Below are 19,411 nucleotides of genomic sequence, written 5' to 3'. Positions count from 1 at the left end.
TTCTGCTGATCTGTCTGCCTTACAGCAGGCAAAAGCAATTTTGTGTAATATGATACTGTTTTATTACAATGACAATAAATTGAACCTTGAATCTTTCTCCCCCTCCCTAGTCTCACCTCCATGTAAATACCCCCTCCTTCTGAGTCTCTGCTTCAAGTAGAGAGAAGGTCTCATATACCCTCAAGCCAGCCCTGCCATTTAAATGTGGCTGATTCATCTCAGGCCTCCTTTTCTACAATTAACTCAAATCAATCTTTCATGATGTATTGTCCTCCACCCTTGAATTCACATCCACACTGTCTGGGGCAGAAACCTCCACTATAAGAAATTTCCATGTAACAATTGATCCCAATGGCCAACTTAGAGCAAGAATGAGATTTGCAAAAATTATCGGAAAAGATTACAAAAATAGCAAAGCAGCCTCTCAAAATGAAAAAAGTGTGAAGCGATTACAGTTTTTTAACAGAGCAGTCTTTGACTTGAAAATATTACTCAGTGATTGCCACTAGTGGGCCATGGTAAGACAGACCGGAAGCCAGGTGTGCCTTAGACCAAAAAAGGTTGCTAACCAGTGGATGAGGCAGCAACCTTTGAACCAATTCTTTGGATGAATCAATTCTTTGGATGGTTATGTGGAAAACTGCTGTCAGTTTTGTAACTTCACCCCCTCCTCCTCCTAATTGAGACCTCTGAATTTTTCTTTAGTGACATCCACAGAGAGATGTAGCATGGAAACAGGTCCTTCAGCATTAATCCACCTTTCTCATTGTACCCACATTCTCAAACTCCTCCCAGATGTTACTACTCAGGGGCAACTAACCAATTAACCTACTGACCACACACCTTGGAGATGTTTGAGGAAAGCAGAGCACCCGGATGAAACCCACGTGGCCCCATGGAGAAGGTGCAAATTCTACGCAGAAGATTAAGGTGCGGATTGAACATCGATCTCTGGCACTGTGAAGCAGTGGCTCTAAATAGCTGGGCCTCTTTGCTGTCCATAATTGTTGAAGTTGTAATAAACATTCAGATATAGTGGGGAGCTAATGATCTGCTGAGAATGGGGAGCTTAGAAAAAAGTATTGAGAAAAATAATAGGATAAGCAAATCTAGAAGTAGCAAATCTATTTTATCCAACAGTCTGTATCTGAGTGTTTTAAAAACATAGTCCAGGACCTTTTAGGGTTTTCTAGAGTTTAGAATGGTGCTTGCAACCTGGAAGGCAGCAAGTACATCTCCATTATTCATGAGAAGAGAGAGAGAGAGAGAGAGAGAGAGAGAGAGAGAGAGAGAAGAAATGTAGCCTAATGTCAGCTGTAGGAATATAATTGGATTTTATCAATGGCATGGCATTAGAAATTGTTAGAGCTTGAAGGTGTGTGTTATTATAGTCTTGCCAGTTTTGTGCAGTCCTCCAGAGGAAGCAATTTTCTATCACTCACGCGGAGCAAGTCCTCGGCCATGGTACAATTGGCCTTGCATGAAGAAATTTGACAGAAGCCTTTCCTCCACGAGTTCCTGACTAGAATTAACATTGTGAGGAAGTGTCCTAAACAGTGAATTAAGAGTGGGGAGGGAGAATGAGACCTGCAGGGAATAGGGGTGGGATTCCAAGGTGAATGGTTTTAGAAAAAAAAACAGAAAATGCCAGAAATACTCAACTGGTTAAGCAGCATCCGTGATGAAACAGAGCTAATGCTTCCAGTCAATGACTCTTTGTGAGAACTGGAAAGGTGAGAAAGCAAATGTGTTTGTATCACAGAGAGGTGGAGAGACAGAGGGAATGCCTGTGATATGACATACTGTAGACCAAGCCTGTCTCATTGGAAAATTATTTTTTGATGCTTGTAGTTAGAAAGAAATGAAATCAGGGACGCACTGGAACTATCCAGTAATTCGCAACCTTTTTCTTTCCACTCACATACCACTTTAAGTATCCTTATGCCATAGGTTCTCTGTGATTAGCAAGGGATTGCTTAAGGTGGTGTGTGGAAAGAAAACGTTTGAAAACCACTGTTTTACTCGTACTTAATTGACTCATTATGTGCATGGTTTCATAACTCCAAAGGAAATGGGCCAATGACAATTTTTCTCAAGCAAAATATTTCAATAACAATTGGGTCCAGAGTAGTGATTTTCAACCTTCCCTTCCCACTCACATACAATTCCTTACTAATCATAGAGCACCAATGGCATAGGGATTACTTAAAGTGGTATGTGAGTAGAAATAAAAAGGTTGAGAACCACTGTGTTAGACAGAGCACAGCAGCTACTGGAAAATCAAAAACCAAAGGGAATTCTTGAAAAACTCAACAGATCAAGTAAAACGACTCAGAAATAATTAATAAAAATGTTATCAGATAACAAACCAGCAAATTACCTGAACCTGGAATGAGCTACATTCTGGGGTTTTAAGAGTGAGGGGTGCATAGATAATGGCTGTATTGGCATGGATCTTCCAGAACTGCTTCACTACAACTCTGGCAGCCTGTCTCCAACCTTTACCCTCTTCCTCCAACCCCCCCCATTCCTCAACCAACCTCAGTCCATCTCTGCAACTTCAAATATACAGTACTTGTTTTCGCACATTTCTAGTTCCAACGAAGGGTCAAAGAAAGTCAAGTATTTGCTCCATTTTCCTCTCGGCAGATGCTTTCTGACCTGCTGAACATTTCTGGCATTTTGTGTTTTTGTTTTAGGGTTTCAGCAGTTTCATTTTTTGCTTCAACGCGTGGTTACTGAGCTAGGAGAAAAACATGGTGCTGAAATGACTAGGAAAGCGTGGAAGTGAGGGACACAAGGCTTATCAGCGGAGAGTTGGTGGGGGTGGGGGCGGTGGGGAGAATGGATAGGAAAAGCACCATCACAAACAAAGAACAAATCATACTGAAGAAGATATACTTGTCAGAAACTGGCCCCAGACCTCTAAATAATGCTGAAGCAAGGTTCTACACCTGATCCAGGCCTGCATCAGTCATTGGGGATTCTGTTGAATGCCTGCATGTACCCAGCAGAGGCCCCTCTCCCCCCCCCCCCCCCGAGTATCAGTGACACATGAATGTACTCAATCACGTCAACAGCTGTTAGCTTTGGAAGATAAAAAGCCATTGAATATCATACAAAGACAGTGTAACAATGACGGAATTTTAATACTGTACAATTGGATTATAAAAAGATCAAGTCAAAGTGGGTTACAGAAGTGATGTTTGACAATTTAGTTCAGATTTTAAAAAAATAAGTAATGAGGAAATTATTGTAGCTTAGACCAAATGTCCTAGGTCACTTCACACACAATTTAATGGAAATGGGTGTAATAGATGAGCATAGATTGACATCTTCCACTTACAGAAATAACATCTTACTCTTTTCACAGATTCTGCCAGACCTGCAGAGTATTCCAATCATTTTTTTGTTGTTGTTTTCATTATTTCAGATTTATTTTTTAATTTAGAGAAACAGCACAGTAACAGACCCATCCAGCCCACAAGCCTGTGCTACCCAATTACATTCAATTGACCTACAACCCCCCCCCCCCCCCATACATTTTGAAGGAAGGGAGGAAACCGGAGCAAACCCATGTAAAAACAGGAAGAACGTACAAACTCCTTGCAGACAAGCGAGGGATTCGGATTCATGCCCCGGTCTCTGGCGCTGCCACATTATTGCACTAACCACCACACTAACCATGCTGCCCATTTGATTTCTTTCACAACAGATGAAAGATTGGTTAATGGAATGAGTATAAAGATTGATGCACCATCAATAATCACAAAAGACTGAATTTGTGAAACTGATAGGCTTTTATTAACTATAGACTAGAACAGCCGTCACCCTCATTGACTGATCAAGGTAGAGTGGAATGGGGAGCATGCATATCAGTAGAATCGGTCTCGGGAGATGTGTCCAGCTGGCAGCAGTCAGCATAACAATAGTTTACCACAAAGATGAAGAATAAAAAAGTGATTTTGGAGTTGCCAAATTGGAATGAACAGGGCAGAACAATACATGGACCTCTAAATATTTGGAAGCAGTTACAGAAATACAGTTGAGTGATGGGCAGGACTGACAGCCCAATGTTTCAGGGTATTGATGCTACAAGCATGATCAAGATGGAGGTAAAAGAGGAGTGAGAGTTTTTGATTAGGTAGGACATTCCAGCAGTACTCAGAAAAGGTTATTACTGGGGGAATTCCCAGTGAGGCTATTCAAGTAGAATTTCAAAAGAAAAAGTTGGGAGGGTGTGATTACTTCGATGGGATTAGCTCCCTAATAGTCAACAGGAATTAGAGAAGTAAATAAGAGATAGCTCAAATAGCTGTAGGAATATTAGGGTTCTATAATTAGGTCATTTCAACTTCTGTAAAACATCCATTTACAAACAATTCTTGGAACCATTGCACATCCAGGGAGTGTCTATATATGTTCAGACACTCCCTTGGTTATACAAAGATTTCAAGAATGGTCTGTGAGCTGAAATTTATGTAAGTGAGAATGCTGTTGGCTGAGATTGCAGAAGGTGTACTGGAAGATTGATTTGCCACATATTAGTATGGATCTTATTTTGAACATTAGCAAAACTAAGGGACTGATTGTGGACTTCAGGAAGGGGAAATCAGAACATAAACCAGTCCTCATTGAGGGGTCAGGAATGGAAAAATTTCAAATTCCTGGGGGTCAACAACTTTGAAGATCTCTCCTGAGGTCTCCTTGTCGATGCAATCATGAAGAAGGTTCGCCAGCGGCTATACTTCATGAGGAGTTTGGGGAGATTTTGTACATCACCAAAGACTCTGCAAATTTCCACAGGTAACCCATGGAGGTACTCCATTAAGAACATCCACAAGAGGTGGTGTCTCAGGAAAGCAGCCTCTATCCTCAAGCCCACTCACCACCCAGGCCATGCCTTCTTCTCACTGCTACCTTAAGGAAGGAGGTACAGGAGCTCGAAGAAGAACATCCAACAGTACAAAAACAGCTCATTTCCCTCTGTCATCAGAGGGGCAAATGAACCACAAACACAACCTCACTTTCTTTTTTCTTGCACTAATTTATTTATTTTTAAAATGTAATTTATAGAAATTATGCACCTGTAATGCTGCCGCAAAACAACAAATTTTATGACATGTTCATGCCAATAAATTTCTGATTCTGAATTTATTTTAAATCTTAGCTGGAATTAGCACAGATCTGTGCTGCAGATTTGTGCCAGACTTTTGGCATTGGCAGACTATGGAAAGGCAAACCAGAAGCTTCAAACACCAAATCTATAAGCAGAGCATTGTCTATGTTGGAAAACTGAAATATAATCAACAGTCAGCCTATCAGGTAGCATCAGTTGTAGAGAAAAACATCTATTTTATTTCCATAGAATGCTACAACACAGAAAGCAGGCCATTCAGCCCTTCTAACCTATGCTGACCACTAATTCACTAGTCCCACTGACCTGCTCCCACTTCATAACCCTCCAGACCTCTGCCATCCATGAATCTATCCAATATATTTTTAAAACTCAATATCGAGTTCACCAAATCAGATGGGAGCCCATTCAGTCCTCTCACCACTCTCAGAATGAAGAACTTTTCCCTAAATCTTTACCCTTTCAGCTTAAAACTATGACCTCTCATATTTATCTCCCCCAATCGAAGTGGAAACACCCCACTCGCATCTGTTCTGCCTATACCTCTCATAATTTTCTAAACCTCTATCAAATCTCCCCTCATTCTTCTTCACTCCAATGAATAAAGTCCTAACCTGTTTAATCTTTCTCTGAAACTCAACTCCTGAAGACCTGGCAACAGCCTAGTAAATCTTATCTGTACTATTTCATTCTTATTGATATCCTTTCTGTAGTTAGGCGACCAGAACTGCACACAACATTCCAAATTTGGCCTCATTAATGTCTTAAATAACTTCAACATCTCCTATACTCAATACTCCTATACTCAATACATCAATTTACAAAGGCTAAGATGCCAAAAGCGTTCTTTACAACCCTGTCCACCTGTGACGCCATCTTCAGGGAGCAATGTATTTGTATTTCCAGATCTCTTTGGTTCTCTGCACTCCTCGTGCCCTTCCATTTACTGTATATGTTCTACTTTGGTTTGCCTTTCCAAAGTGCATCACCTCATACTTGTCTGCATTAAACTCCATCTGCCATTTTTTGGCCCATTCTCCTAGCTGGTCCAGATCCCTCTGTAAGCTTTGAAAATCTTCCTCACAGTCCACAACGCCTCCCATCTTTGTGTCATCAGCAAACTTGTGGATCCAATTTACCATATTATCATCCAGATTATTGATATAGACAACAAATGCCAATGGTCCCAACACAGGTCCTCGAGTCACACTACCTCCAGAACTTCAATCTGAGAAGCAACCATCCACTACCACTCTGTTTTCTCCCACACAGCCAATTTCAAATCCATTTTACAACCTCTCCATGGATACATAGTATATTAATCTTTTTAACTAACCTCCCATGTGGGACCTTGTTAAAGGCTAAGCCCATGCAGACAACATCCACAGCCTATCCTTCATCGACCTTCTTGATAACCTCCTCAAAAAACTTTACAAGACTCGTTAACACGACCTACCATGCACAAATCCATGCTGACTGTCCTTAATCAGCCTATGGCTGTCCAAGTACCTCTATATCCTATCTCTCAGAACTCCTTCTAATAATTCAACTTCTACTGATGTCAGGCTCACTGGCCTAATAATTACTTGGTTAATTTTTGAAGCCTTTTTTAAATAATGGAACAACATGAGCTTCCCTCCATGCCTCTGGCACCTCACCCATGGCAAAGGACATTTTGAATATATCTGCCAGGGCCCTGCAGTTTCTACAATAGTCTCCCCCAAGGTTCAAGGGAGTATCATATTCATCCCGGGGAATTATCTAATTTAATTCGCTGTTAGGCAGCAAGCACTTCCACCTCCTTAATCTCCATCTGCTCCATGATACTTATGTTTGGTTCCCTTCCTTCCTTGTGCACTATGCCAATTTCCTGAGTAAATACTGATGCAAAAAATAACTATTTAAGATCTCTCCTATTACTTGAGGCTCCATACATAGATGACCACTCTGATCCTCTTGAGGACCAATTTTATTCCTTACTATCCTTTTAATATACTTGTAGAAACCCTTCAGGTTTACCCTCACATTATCTGCCAAATCAATGATTTTTCCAATTTTATATTGGGCTTTCACTATGAAGAAACTTTTGTCCCACTGCATATTTGAATTGAGACATCAAGCCAAACTTTGCAGATCTAAAAAAAATGCAAATGTATTGACATAATTTTACAATATGTAAAAATAATATCCTGCATCAGGTATACTGCCTGCAACCAATTATCCAATTTTTTCTTCCTTTTCTTTCAATTGGAGGAATATCTACATATAGAAAAAGTTTGAAATTGCAGAAGAATGGTTTTATATTGGATTTTTATCTTCATTAAGTTATCTTTGGTTCAGTAGCAGGGATTAATTGGTCAGAAACTCCAGATCATTGTATCATGTATTAGAAAACCAATGAGATAGACCATCGTCTTTCTTCATCGGGCAATTTGAATTGCTTCTTCACAGATGGTAACTTTTAGTTTCTTTCAGATAAACACTGACCCCAGATGACATCCACTTGATTCGTAAGGGGGGATAGACTGGGATAGCTGCAGCTAGTGCAACTCTACCAATCACACCAGTTACAGGCAGAATAAGACCTGCAAAATGGACTACACTGGGCCTGTGTTTTAGCCACAATAATTTTGAAGGCAATTTCACAGAAAATAAGAACCAGTATGTCTAGCATGGCCCTGGTTTCTGCTGGCAGGTCCACTAGCTGTTCTTGGCTTCTGCAAGGGGCAGGTATAAGGTTGGAATATCATAACTGTGTTATGTCAACCCAGCCCTCCCTAAAGAAATAGTCTCGTACCTGGCGCCTGCACAGTGGTAATGACGGTTGTCGTAATGATGGTTGTCGTCGTGGTTTCTTCATCAGCCTCATTGGCCGGTGATGTGACAGTCAGGTCTGGTGCAGGACTCTCAGTTTGCTCTGTGGTGGGCCGTTGCACTTGGTGCATTCCTGGGGTTGTTATGGCTACAGCTGTTGGAGTGTCGTTAGTTATGACAGTAGCTACCCCTTGGTCACCGATGTGTGCAAAGGAGTTAGATTTGGCTGCTGTTACAACAGAGGGGCTGGCGGGCTCAGCTCGAATGAGTGCAGTATTGCCTTTCTCGGATGCAGTCTCCGCTGTCTTTATAACAGCTGTTGTTAGAGAGTCTGTGGGGGCAGCAGTTTGCATCATTGCTGGAGTCTTCCCCGCAAGGACTTCAACAGCCCTGTCAGCCAAGGGAGCAGGCTCTGATATCCAAGCTGCTGCATTGCCTACCGTGGTCATTGGTGTGGTAGTGGCCATACTGGTTGTCGTGGTAATATCAGAGAAACCAGGAGTATCATCAGTGGCCAACTGATTAACCAAAGGATGCTGAGGATTCTGGGATCGAGAAGCAGGTAAGGTTGTCCCAAGTCTCATTCCTGTGTTAAAAAATTGTTCCTGTCCAAGAAAATTCTTCTTCTGCAATGATTCACGAATGACTTCTTCCAGCAATGGGTGATGGTTGTTGATGTTGATATTGAGTGTTGTACTAAGGAAGTGGAATTCATCTTCCGGTTCAGTTGTGGTCACCACGGTGCTACGTCCAATTCCCACCTTGGCATCACTTGTTCCTTTCCCACTTATGACATTCAAGTCTTTAAAAACAAAACAAGAAGAAGATCAGTCACATTAGGATGAAGGAAGTGAATGCAAGTTCAGGACAGGACATACATAATTTGCTGGCTATGAATGTTAATGGCCTGATTATAAATTTAAACCCAGTTTTTCCTCACAATCCTACCATATCTCAAAGAGCATTCCTTCTTCCTCTACTGAGAAATAACAAATACCTTGAAACAATAAATGATCCAATTTTGTTTTTGACAGTAATTCAGTAAAACCCGTTATCCTGAATTCAAGCAACCAACAGCCTCAAGCAACCGGCCAGAAAATAAATACAGAACTTTTCAAATTGGCACGGCTCGCCATTAGTTCCCCAATCATGCAAGATGCAATCTCAAGCAATCGGAAAATTCACTTATCCAGCATCAACCAATCCCATAGGTGCTGGATACCAGGGTTTTTTAACTGTCCTCCATCAGCCAGCTCCCCACCATGACTACCAGCCCCCCCACATCTCCATCGGGCACACAAAACTCAAAACGGTCAACCAGTTTACCTATCTCGGCTGCACCATTTCATCAGATGCAAGGATCGACAATGAGATAGACAACAGACTCGCCAAGGCAAATAGCGCCTTTGGAAGACTACACAAAAGAGTCTGGAAAAACAACCAACTGAAAAACCTCACAAAGATAAGCGTATACAGAGCCGTTGTCATACCCACACTCCTGTTCTGCTCCGAATCATGGGTCCTCTACCGGCACCACCTACGGCTCCTAGAATGCTTCCACCAGCGTTGTCTCCGCTCCATCCTCAACATCCATTGGAGCGCTCACACCCCTAACGTCGAGGTACTCGAGATGGCAGAGGTCGACAGCATCGAGTCCACGCTGCTGAAGATCCAGCTGCGCTGGATGGGTCACGTCTCCAGAATGGAGGACCATCGCCTTCCCAAGATCGTATTATATGGCGAGCTCTCCACTGGCCACCGTGACAGAGGTGCACCAAAGAAAAGGTACAAGGACTGCCTAAAGAAATCTCTTGGTGCCTGCCACATTGACCACCGCCAGTGGGCTGATAACGCCTCAAACCGTGCATCTTGGCGCCTCACAGTTTGGCGGGCAGCAGCCTCCTTTGAAGAAGACCGCAGAGCCCACCTCACTGACAAAAGGCAAAGGAGGAAAAACCCAACACCCAACCCCAACCAACCAATTTTCCCTTGCAACCGCTGCAATCGTGTCTGCCTGTCCCGCATCGGACTGGTCAGCCACAAACGAGCCTGCAGCTGACGTGGACTTTTTTACCCCCTCCATAAATCTTCGTCCGCGAAGCCAAGCCAAAGAAAAAAAATAAAATGATGCATAGCACATCAGAGAGCATCTGGAGAGGGGTGCTCCAACCTTGCTGGTCACCTGTCCTTAGAGAATGCTCTTTCCTGACCCCTGGCACAAGACTACTGCTAGGAAGCAGATTTCCTGATGAGTGGTGAGGTCCTGAGTCACATTAACATTTAACTCCAGTGAAACTAGAAAAAGTCTGCAACCAACAAATTTAAAAATGCAGAAAGAGACGCAAGAGGAGAAGAGAACATAGGGCAGAGAATGTTGAAGATTTTAATTTTTAAGTCAACTGTTACTTAATCATTTTTGAAAATTTGTCTACAGGTCCATTACCCCATAATTAAAGAAAATAAATACTCTGAACTTTATACTTTAGAGAGATTTCAATATCACTGGGCAAATTGCTCTGAACATTTTTATGAAGACAGTTATATTATTTGTAACCAGTGAATAGGACTCCAATTCTTCCTTTTTCATATTGTTGTAGGCGTAAAGTGAAACAATGAAAGTACTTTTCAAAATTCAGGACTCATTACAGTTAATTAGGGTTCTCAGATTTCAAAATGGGATAAAAAAAATTTTCCTTTTTCATCGCTGTTATAGACCTTAAGTTAGCAGAGTTCCCAGTGGACATGAAGATAATGTCTTAAGCAATCACATTGTATTTAATATGGCACAATGTTAATTGCTGAGTGCATAGATCAAGGATCATACCTTTAAGCATCAGGATTTTGAATTAATGGATTTGGGGCAAAGAGATTTTGCTTTGCCAGTATTATCGCAGAATTAAATATACATTAAAACACATGGGTTGTTTTGGTAGAAATAATGGCAAAATGAAATTCAGTTAATCAGCCTAAGGCAGGGGTCTCCAAATATCAGGATTATCCAATGGGTGGATAAATGCCTTGGGTTCGAAAGGGGGTCAATATAGACCAGTGGGGGGGGGGGGGGGGGGAGTCGATTAAACTTACTTTTATGGGGGAAAAGCAGGGGTCTATCTATGAAAAATAGTGCCTATGGCAGGGGTGGCCAACCTCATGCAAGACCTGGCCTTGGTGACTGCCACATAGTATTTGGCTTTGGCCTCTTAACAAGTTGAGAGTGATGGCAAGTCAGTGGAGCAGAGAAGAAAGAGGTATGTGTTCTTTGTACTTTTGGTAGCTCCACCTCCCCACCCCTCAACCCATCCAGCACCCCCCACCCCTGCCCCCGCCGAGGGAATTCCATGCCTGGGGGTTGATGAGAAATCAAGGATTCCATGAAAGGGTCGATGGTCTAAAAAGTTTGGGGCCCTTGACCTAAATGATTAAACTTGATCAAGTTGTAGCCTTGAACATCCAGTGACATTTTACAGAATTTAACAGTTCCTCAGTTGTTTTCAATAATATTAAAGGTATTACTTAATTTCTCTTTTTTTTTTATAGTCTTCAAGGATATTTTTAAAAAAACTAATCTGGCTATTTTTAGACAGTGTAATGCCAAAATATCTACAAAAAAAACCAGTTCAGACTTCTTTAAGCTTCAGAGGAATACTCCATTTTCATTAACTCTGAATTCTTAGATGAACTTGATTCATGGATATTCCTGATTTCCAGCTATTGATGGTGATATCATTCACCTCAAACATGGAGGAGAGGCTGAGAGAAAAGAGATTTCTGCAGATGATAATTTATTTGACTTCTACACACACACACACACACACACACACACACACACACACACAGAGTTTGCAATCACAGTATTCTCTGTCCTGAATAATAAAACAATTCTGGAAAGTAATTGCAAAGTTCAGTCTTACAAATCCTGTGTTGAAATACAGACTTTTGCACTGATGTCCAAAAGTAATTATAAAGGAGGTGAGAGAGATTGAATGGCTAGAATGCTGAAAACTCGCAAATCCTTGTCGAGTTTCTTACTGAGAAATACCCTTTTGGACAAATAATTGTCACAACTCCCCTTTTCACTGCATAGGGGAAATGAAACGTGTGACTTCCAAGATGTTTCCAAAACACAGGCCATGGGTCAGTGGAAATATCCATCACCTTGGTCGTGATTTGATGCAGCAATTCTTCTGCTTTCAAAACCCAAGCAAGGTGACCTTTTTATTAGTCATGGTGGTTCAATAATTCCCCTTACAATGAGAATCAGCCGAATTGTCCATTTCACACAGAGTTACTCCATCTCCGTGTTCATTAGATGGCCGGTAGTGAAATAATCAAAATCCTGTTTCTTTAAGTGTCCCACTCACATGACTCTCTGTAAGTGTCCCAGCTGTTTTCCTGGATAAACAACCATTGATATTTCTCTTCCTTCAGAGCAGCAACTTTGTTTATAGTTTATACTTGATGGTGCCATCCATTCTCTTCACAACTGTGTATGGTTGCAGCCTATATTAACCTTTAAAGTGATAATCATACTAAATGAAACACAAGCTCATAATAACACATAGACAAATGATACAAATGCACAGTACATATACAAATAATAAATAAATATTATTGTTAAATAAATAGTTGAGTAATGGAAGACTTGTATGAGCAGTTCTGCAGTCTCATTACTCGTGAGAAGAAGCTATTTCTCAGTGACTGGCTCTGATACTCCTGTATCTCTTCCCTAACAGGAGTAGCTGAAAGATGCTGTGTGCAAGGTGGTAGGGGTCCTCACTGATTTTGCGAGCCTTCTTTAGTCAAAGATCCTGGTAAATCCTGTTGATAGAGGGGAGGGAGACCCCAGTGATCCTCTCTGCCATATTGTCCTGTGATTTGACCTCCGAACTGATGCTTTACAGCAACTGTACCTCACTGTGATACAGCTAACCAAGATGCTCTCAATAGTGGTCCTGTAGAAAATTGACAGGACGGTGGCCAGTTGCCTTGCCCACCTCAGTCTTCTCAGGAGTGCAGCAGCTGTCGTGCCTTCCTGGAAAGTGAAATGCTATGCGTCCAGGATAGGTCACTTCTTAAGTGGACTTCGAGGAACTTGGTGCTCTCTACTCTCTTCACTACTGAGCTTTTAATGTTTAGTGGAGGGTGGTTGGCCCTGGTCCTCCCGAAGTCTATGGTCATCTCCGTTGGCTTGTCCACATCGAGACTCAGGTTGTTATTCTCACAAGATTTTCCTCCTCTTCTCTATAATGCGACTCATTGTTATTACTGATGAGGCAAACTACTGTCTCCCTCTCTTCTATTCAGTGCTTCATCCTGAAGTAACACGCAGCTGTGCGAGGAAACACAGAGTGGACCTAAAAGGGGCTTGACTCCCTCCTCCCATAACTTCATGACTTCTAAGTACTGTCCACTAAATGCACTCAGGACATCCCTGAAAAAGCAATCAAATTCCAGAGCACAGGACCTTTCTTGAAATAACTAAATCACAGTGAAATCTGAATGAAATGATACTCTGAGAACAGTGCACTTAACTTGGGGCAGAGGTTTGAATTTCAGATACCTTTCATGTAGGTTTGCTGAAGGAGTTACTGAATTTATAAAATACGACAAACGAATACAGAGGAAAGCATGACATTAAATCGGTCCACATTGATGGTTATACTCGACACAAACCTCATCCGATTTCTTCAGCACAACCTTCTGTTCATTTCTTCCCCCTGCCCTAACTTAGCTTCCCTTTTAGTCCATCAAAATTATTTGCTTAAATTTTTCCTTTTGATAACAAATTTCACTTTCTTCACAATGATTTTACAAGTGAATTCCTCATGGGAATTGATTCATGTACTCCATTTTTTGGCCAGCTGTTCTGTCGGGCTTCAACACTCCAGTGGAAATACATTCTCAAAGCCTTTCACCCATTATAAAGATTTCAATCAGACAACCTTAGCTCACACGTAGATTGTTCAATCTCTTTTGCTATACAAATCCTCAATATTCAGGGATCCCATGACCAAAACTTATTTCAAACCTTCCATAATGCAATAATTATAGCACAGAATCTGGGACACTTCAATGCATTCAATAACTGAGGATTTCTTTTCCCCCCACACTGAGCATAGCATGGAGTGAAGACTGATGCCCATGATGGTGCTGGCTGAGTTCACAACTCTCTGCAGTTTTTTCTTCCTTGTCCTGAGCATTGGCCCCTCCATACCAGACAGTGATACAACTAGTCAGAGTGCTCTCCATCAGGGATGGCCAAACTTGCTTAACGTAAGAGCCACAAACAATAAACCTCGGAAATTTGAGAGCTGCAATCACGTGATCGCAACCATGCTGACTAAAACTACCATTGTGAGCAGCGGCTGGTACGATTTCTGTCTCAGCCACCTTACTGTATATGCTATTGTATAGGACAACGATGTACAGGACAACCCTAGAATTTCCACCTAAAATGTTGGTTATGAGTGATACCCTTTCAAAAAGGCACTCCCCGCCAAAAAATATGGCACTTACTGCTGACCAGTAGATGCTGTTAAAAGCAAATCACAATATTTTAATAAAAATTATTATTTAAAGGTATAAATTTTATTTGAACATTGTAAAATAAACCACTGTCGGCTCCAGTGACAGGCCATTTGAAGCCTGTACAGAGCCGACAGCACTGAGATGGGGCAGATTGATCCTGTGGAAGAGCGCTGAGACTTCGCAATTATCTAACGGGGCATGTGCAAGATTACCTTGGAGCCAGCAAGAAGATGCAGCGGAGATGCAACTTCATTGTCAAGGTAGGAATTTTAGACTCTTTGTATAGGATGACCCAAAATTTAAGGTGAAAATTTGAAGTTTAGCTGATCATCCTATACAACAGCATATATGTTACTGTTGCAATCCGCACGTTATATGTCAAAGAGCTGGATGTGGCTCATGAGCCACTGTTTGGCCACCCCTGCTATCCATGATACACCAGTAGAAATTTGAAAGAGTCTTTGGTGACATAAGAAATCTCCTCAAACTCCTTAGTGTTGTACTCTCAATGTCGTACTTTCAAATGTTTTACTTAATTGCCAGTTTCAACATCTGGGTGCCACAGTTAGTGTAGCGGTTAGCGCAACGTTATTACAGTGGCAGCGAACCCAGTACGAGTCCAGTTCAGTCTCTAAGGAGTTTGTACGTTTCCCCCATTTCTGCGTGGGTTTCCTCTGGGTGCTCCTGTTTCTTCCCACCTTCCAAGAAATACAGAGGGTTTAGGTTAATTGGGTGGTGTGAGCTCGTGGAATGGAAGGGCCTGTAACTGCTTTATGTCTAAATTTTATAAATCTCTTGTATTCCACAGTGTAATGTCTAAGTTCAGCTTCCTTCCCCATCTAAACCAAATGAAAATCAACTAATAATGTAAATAGGACCACTAACTTCAAACTGCAGATGCTTGAAATCTGACATTTGAATAGAAAATGCTGGAAATTCTCGGCAGGTCAGGCAGCACAGACGGCCTCACACGAAGAATTAAATGTTTCTATCCACAGACCTGATGAGATTTGCCAGCACTCTGTTTTTCCTGACATGAGATGCAAGACAAATGAGTACAATAATTTTCATTGCAAGAAATAACAATAAATACATATGGACCATTTAAAATCTATCCAGTAAAAAATTATTTGAGGCATAGATTGAAATTGTATACGTTTACTGTAAGAAGTGACATAGTAGTGTGAATAGTGTCATACCAATGTATGCTACAGCTGGAATGTTCCTCATTTATTATTCACTTCAGGACAATATTCATCTAACATACAGAAAAGTACAGTTAAACAGTGAAATAAACTGAATGAAAGCTCACAACATGAAAATGGTAATTGCCAATGTCATTCCTGCCAAATGCTGTCATTTTCTTAGATGGGAACAATCACTGGGCAATGCAATACAGACTAGTTGCTCATCTTAACTGTAGGTAAACACCCAAGTTTCATGCTGTGATACCATGTGTTATTGGCACAGTAGGTCTGACGCCATCTAGTTCTGCATCCACTTCCCAATGTACAATTCTTATGGCCGACTTATGACAGATGATAGATAGGTGGAGGAGCGGGTAGTGTAGAGGAAACAGGGAGGCTACTGAAGGACAGGCAGATTAGGAGAATGTGCAAAGAAGGGGCAAATGAAATATGTCAGAAAGTGTCCTTTGGTAGAAAAAAATAAATGGACATACTTTTTAAAAAAAATGGGGAGAAAATTGAAAATACCCAGATGCAAAAGGACCTGGGAGACCTCTTGCAGGATACCCTGCAATTTGAGACAGTGGTGAAGAAGGCTAATGCAATGCTGGCATTCACTTCAAGAGGAAAAGAGCAGCAGGGTTGTGATTTGCGGCTTTATAAGGTACTGGTGATAACTCACTGAGTATTGTGAGAAGATTTGGGCTCCTCATTTAAGAAAAGATGTGCTGATGTTGGAGTGGGTTCAAAAGTGGTTCACTAGGATGATTTCAGAAATGAAAATGTTATCATATGAGGACCATTTGACAGTTCTTGGCCAGTGTTCATTGGAATTCAGGAGAATGATGGGCGGGGCGGGGTGGGGGTGGTGGGATCTCATTGAAACATTTTGAAAGTTGAAAAGTATGGACAGCATTGATGTAGAAAAGTTGTTTCCCATGATGGGAGAGTCTAGGACAAGAGGGTTCAACTTCAGGACTGAGGGGCATCCGTTTAGAACAGAGAAGCGTGGGAATTTCTTCAGCTGGAGGGGATATCTGTGGAATTTGTTGCCACAGGCTGTTGTGGAGGCCATGTCATTAGGTATATTTAAGACAAAGATTGACAGGTTCTTGATTAGTCAGGGCATCAAAGGTTATGGGGAGAAGCCCAGACTGTGGAACTGAGTGGGAAAAGATCAGCTCATGATTAAATGGAACAGCAGACTCGATGGGCTGAATAACCTATTTCTACTCCTATGCCTTATCATTGTACAGACTTGCTGTCAATTTTAACCTGTGGTCACTCCACTGCAGAGAGATATACAGCACAGAATTATGCCCTTCACTCACCATCTGTGCCAATCAATAATCTTTTCCCATGTTTTGTTCTGCCCATATTCTCACCAGATTCTATTACTTGCCTATACACCATGGAAAATTTGCAGAGGCCAATTATCCTACGTCTGCACATCTTTGGAATGATGGCAGAAATGGATGAGAGTTGGGCGGCACAGTTGGCATAATGGTTAGCACAATGCATTTACAGTGCCCGCGATCGGGAGCGGACAGGAGTTTGTGTCCCATGCTGTCTGTAAGGAGTTTATACATTCTCCCTGTGTGTGCATGGGTTTCCTCCCACTGTTCAAAATGTACCAGGGGTGTAGGTTAATGGGGTACAAATTGGGCAGCAAGGACTTGTGGGCAGAAATGGCCTGTTACTGTGCTGTATGTCTAAATTTAAATTAATTTTTAACTTAAAGAAACCCAGACCACCTGGCGCAGTGGTTTTCAAACTTTTCTTTCCTCACATACCTCCTGAAGTAATCACTATGCCATAGGTGCCCTGTCATTACTTCAGGTGGTATGTGAGTGGAAAGAAAAAGTTTGAAAACCACTGTTTTAATCTACCTAATTGACTCATTATGTGAATGACAATAGACAATAGACAATAGACAATAGGAGCTGGAGTAGGCCATTTGGCCTGTCGGGCCAGCACCGCCATTTTAGATCATGGCTGATCATTACCATCAGTACCCCTTTCCAGCCTTATCCCCATAACCCTTAACTCCGTTACCCACAAGAGTCTTATCTAACTCTCTTTTGAACATAGTCAGCGAATCCGCCTCTACCACCCTCTGTGGCAGAGCATTCCACAGATTCACACTTCTCTGGGTAAAAAAATGCTTTCTCATCTCCGTCCTAAAGGGCCTACCCTGTATTCTTAAACTATGCCCTCTAGTCCTCGTCTCCCCCATCATTGGGAACAAGTAATCAGACTTCACCTTGTCTATCCCCCTGATGATTTTATATACCTCAATCATGTCCCCCCTCATCCTTCTAAACTCCAATGGATACAAGTCCAGTTTTTCTAGCCTTGCTGCATATGACAACCCTGCCATCCCTGGAACTAACCTTGTAAATCTGCGCTGCACACCCTCTATAGCTCCAAAGGAAATGACCCAATTTCAATTTTTCTCAAGCAAATATTTCAGTAACAATTGCGTAGAGATGGAGAAATTGAGAGAAAGGAATGGTATTTCCAGAATTTTCTGTATATACGGACATTTACTGTTTCTCATTGAGTTCTTGAAGGGATCTCCTCCACTATAGACATCCAATTCAGTAAACCAGTTTACAACAGGACAATTTATGTGGTTTCTGAGTGGAATATGAACCTTTTTCTAATTTTATCACAACCCTCTGTTTGACTAGTTTTGCCACAGTAAGTTACCAACTCTTTTTTTCAATCTTCATTTCCTCATTTTTTTCAGATATATTAGTGTTCGACATATAACTGAATAAAAATTTATGACCTTCATTTTTTTTTCTCATGACCACTTCATTAATCTTATACATTTACAAATTGACATTTTTTTTCATGTACGCCTGCCAGGTGCCAGGTAGAATGCATTATCACTTAATACACCTGGAACTCTGTAAAATAAAAGTGTCCACATTTCTATCTATCTCACCATCTTGCTCTCCTGAGATTTCATTTGTTCTTGAAAACCATGGCAATTCCAAACAAGTCCAAACTATATTTGATAATGTGTTTTTTTGTCATCTGTGTAACCAGTTTAATTCTTTGCCCCTGGCTTATGTTTCAATTCATTTTAAACTGGCACCAAATACAAAATAGCATTGTTTTCCTGTTTATAGATTTCTACACCTAAATAATTGATTTTCCTGAAGACTTGGCTTTAACATTGTTGAAATGGTCATGCCTAAAGCATTCTTCCTGACCCCTCTTTAAACATTCACTGTATAATTCTTTATCCTTATAGCAAATTTCAAGAAACAAAACAATTCTAATTTCACAAGGAAACAGAGAAGAGGAAATAATTCTCCAATGGAGCATTGCCTACCCTGAATTCGAGAATGCTTTTTAAGTTTGACGGAAGAGTCTTGAAAATCATAGCTGAGGTACACAATCTCACTTGTTTTTTGGCACCCTTTTAAACTCATTGCTTGAGTCTTTTGCGCTACACTCCCACAATCTCAACCACTCTTACCCGACAACTTCACTTTCCCATGATATGTTCATTCCTTCCTTCCCAGTAAACCAATAATGAATGAGTTGTCCTTTCATCCTTATGGTTCAAGTTTAATGATTTTTGGATTGATAGACACCAAGTGCATGCTGCAGTAGTAACAGGCCATTTCGGCCCATGAGTATGAACTGGGGGTGAAGGTTAAGTAGGCAGCACAGACTCGTGGCTGAAAAGTCTGTTACTGTGCTGTATGTCCAAATTAAAAATTAAAAG

At 41.3% G+C, this 19,411-nt stretch overlaps 1 protein-coding gene across 7 annotated transcripts in view; it reads right to left on the bottom strand.

The window, feature by feature from the left end:
• Window positions 1–19,411, bottom strand: part of sez6b (seizure related 6 homolog b) — an 813,765-nt gene that overhangs the window by 367,916 nt on the left and 426,438 nt on the right. For all 7 annotated transcript variants that reach the window (XM_069911066.1, XM_069911061.1, XM_069911062.1 and 4 more), the window contains one exon: window positions 7,935–8,753. In XM_069911066.1, coding sequence (XP_069767167.1) covers window positions 7,935–8,753 — 819 coding nt within the window. The remainder of the gene's footprint in view (window positions 1–7,934; window positions 8,754–19,411) is intronic.

The sequence above is a fragment of the Narcine bancroftii genome, chromosome 14 (assembly GCF_036971445.1).
Source record: "Narcine bancroftii isolate sNarBan1 chromosome 14, sNarBan1.hap1, whole genome shotgun sequence".
Taxonomy (NCBI): domain Eukaryota; kingdom Metazoa; phylum Chordata; class Chondrichthyes; order Torpediniformes; family Narcinidae; genus Narcine; species Narcine bancroftii.
The sequence above is the reverse complement of the archived record's forward strand: the minus strand, read 5'-3'. Positions and strand labels throughout refer to the sequence as shown.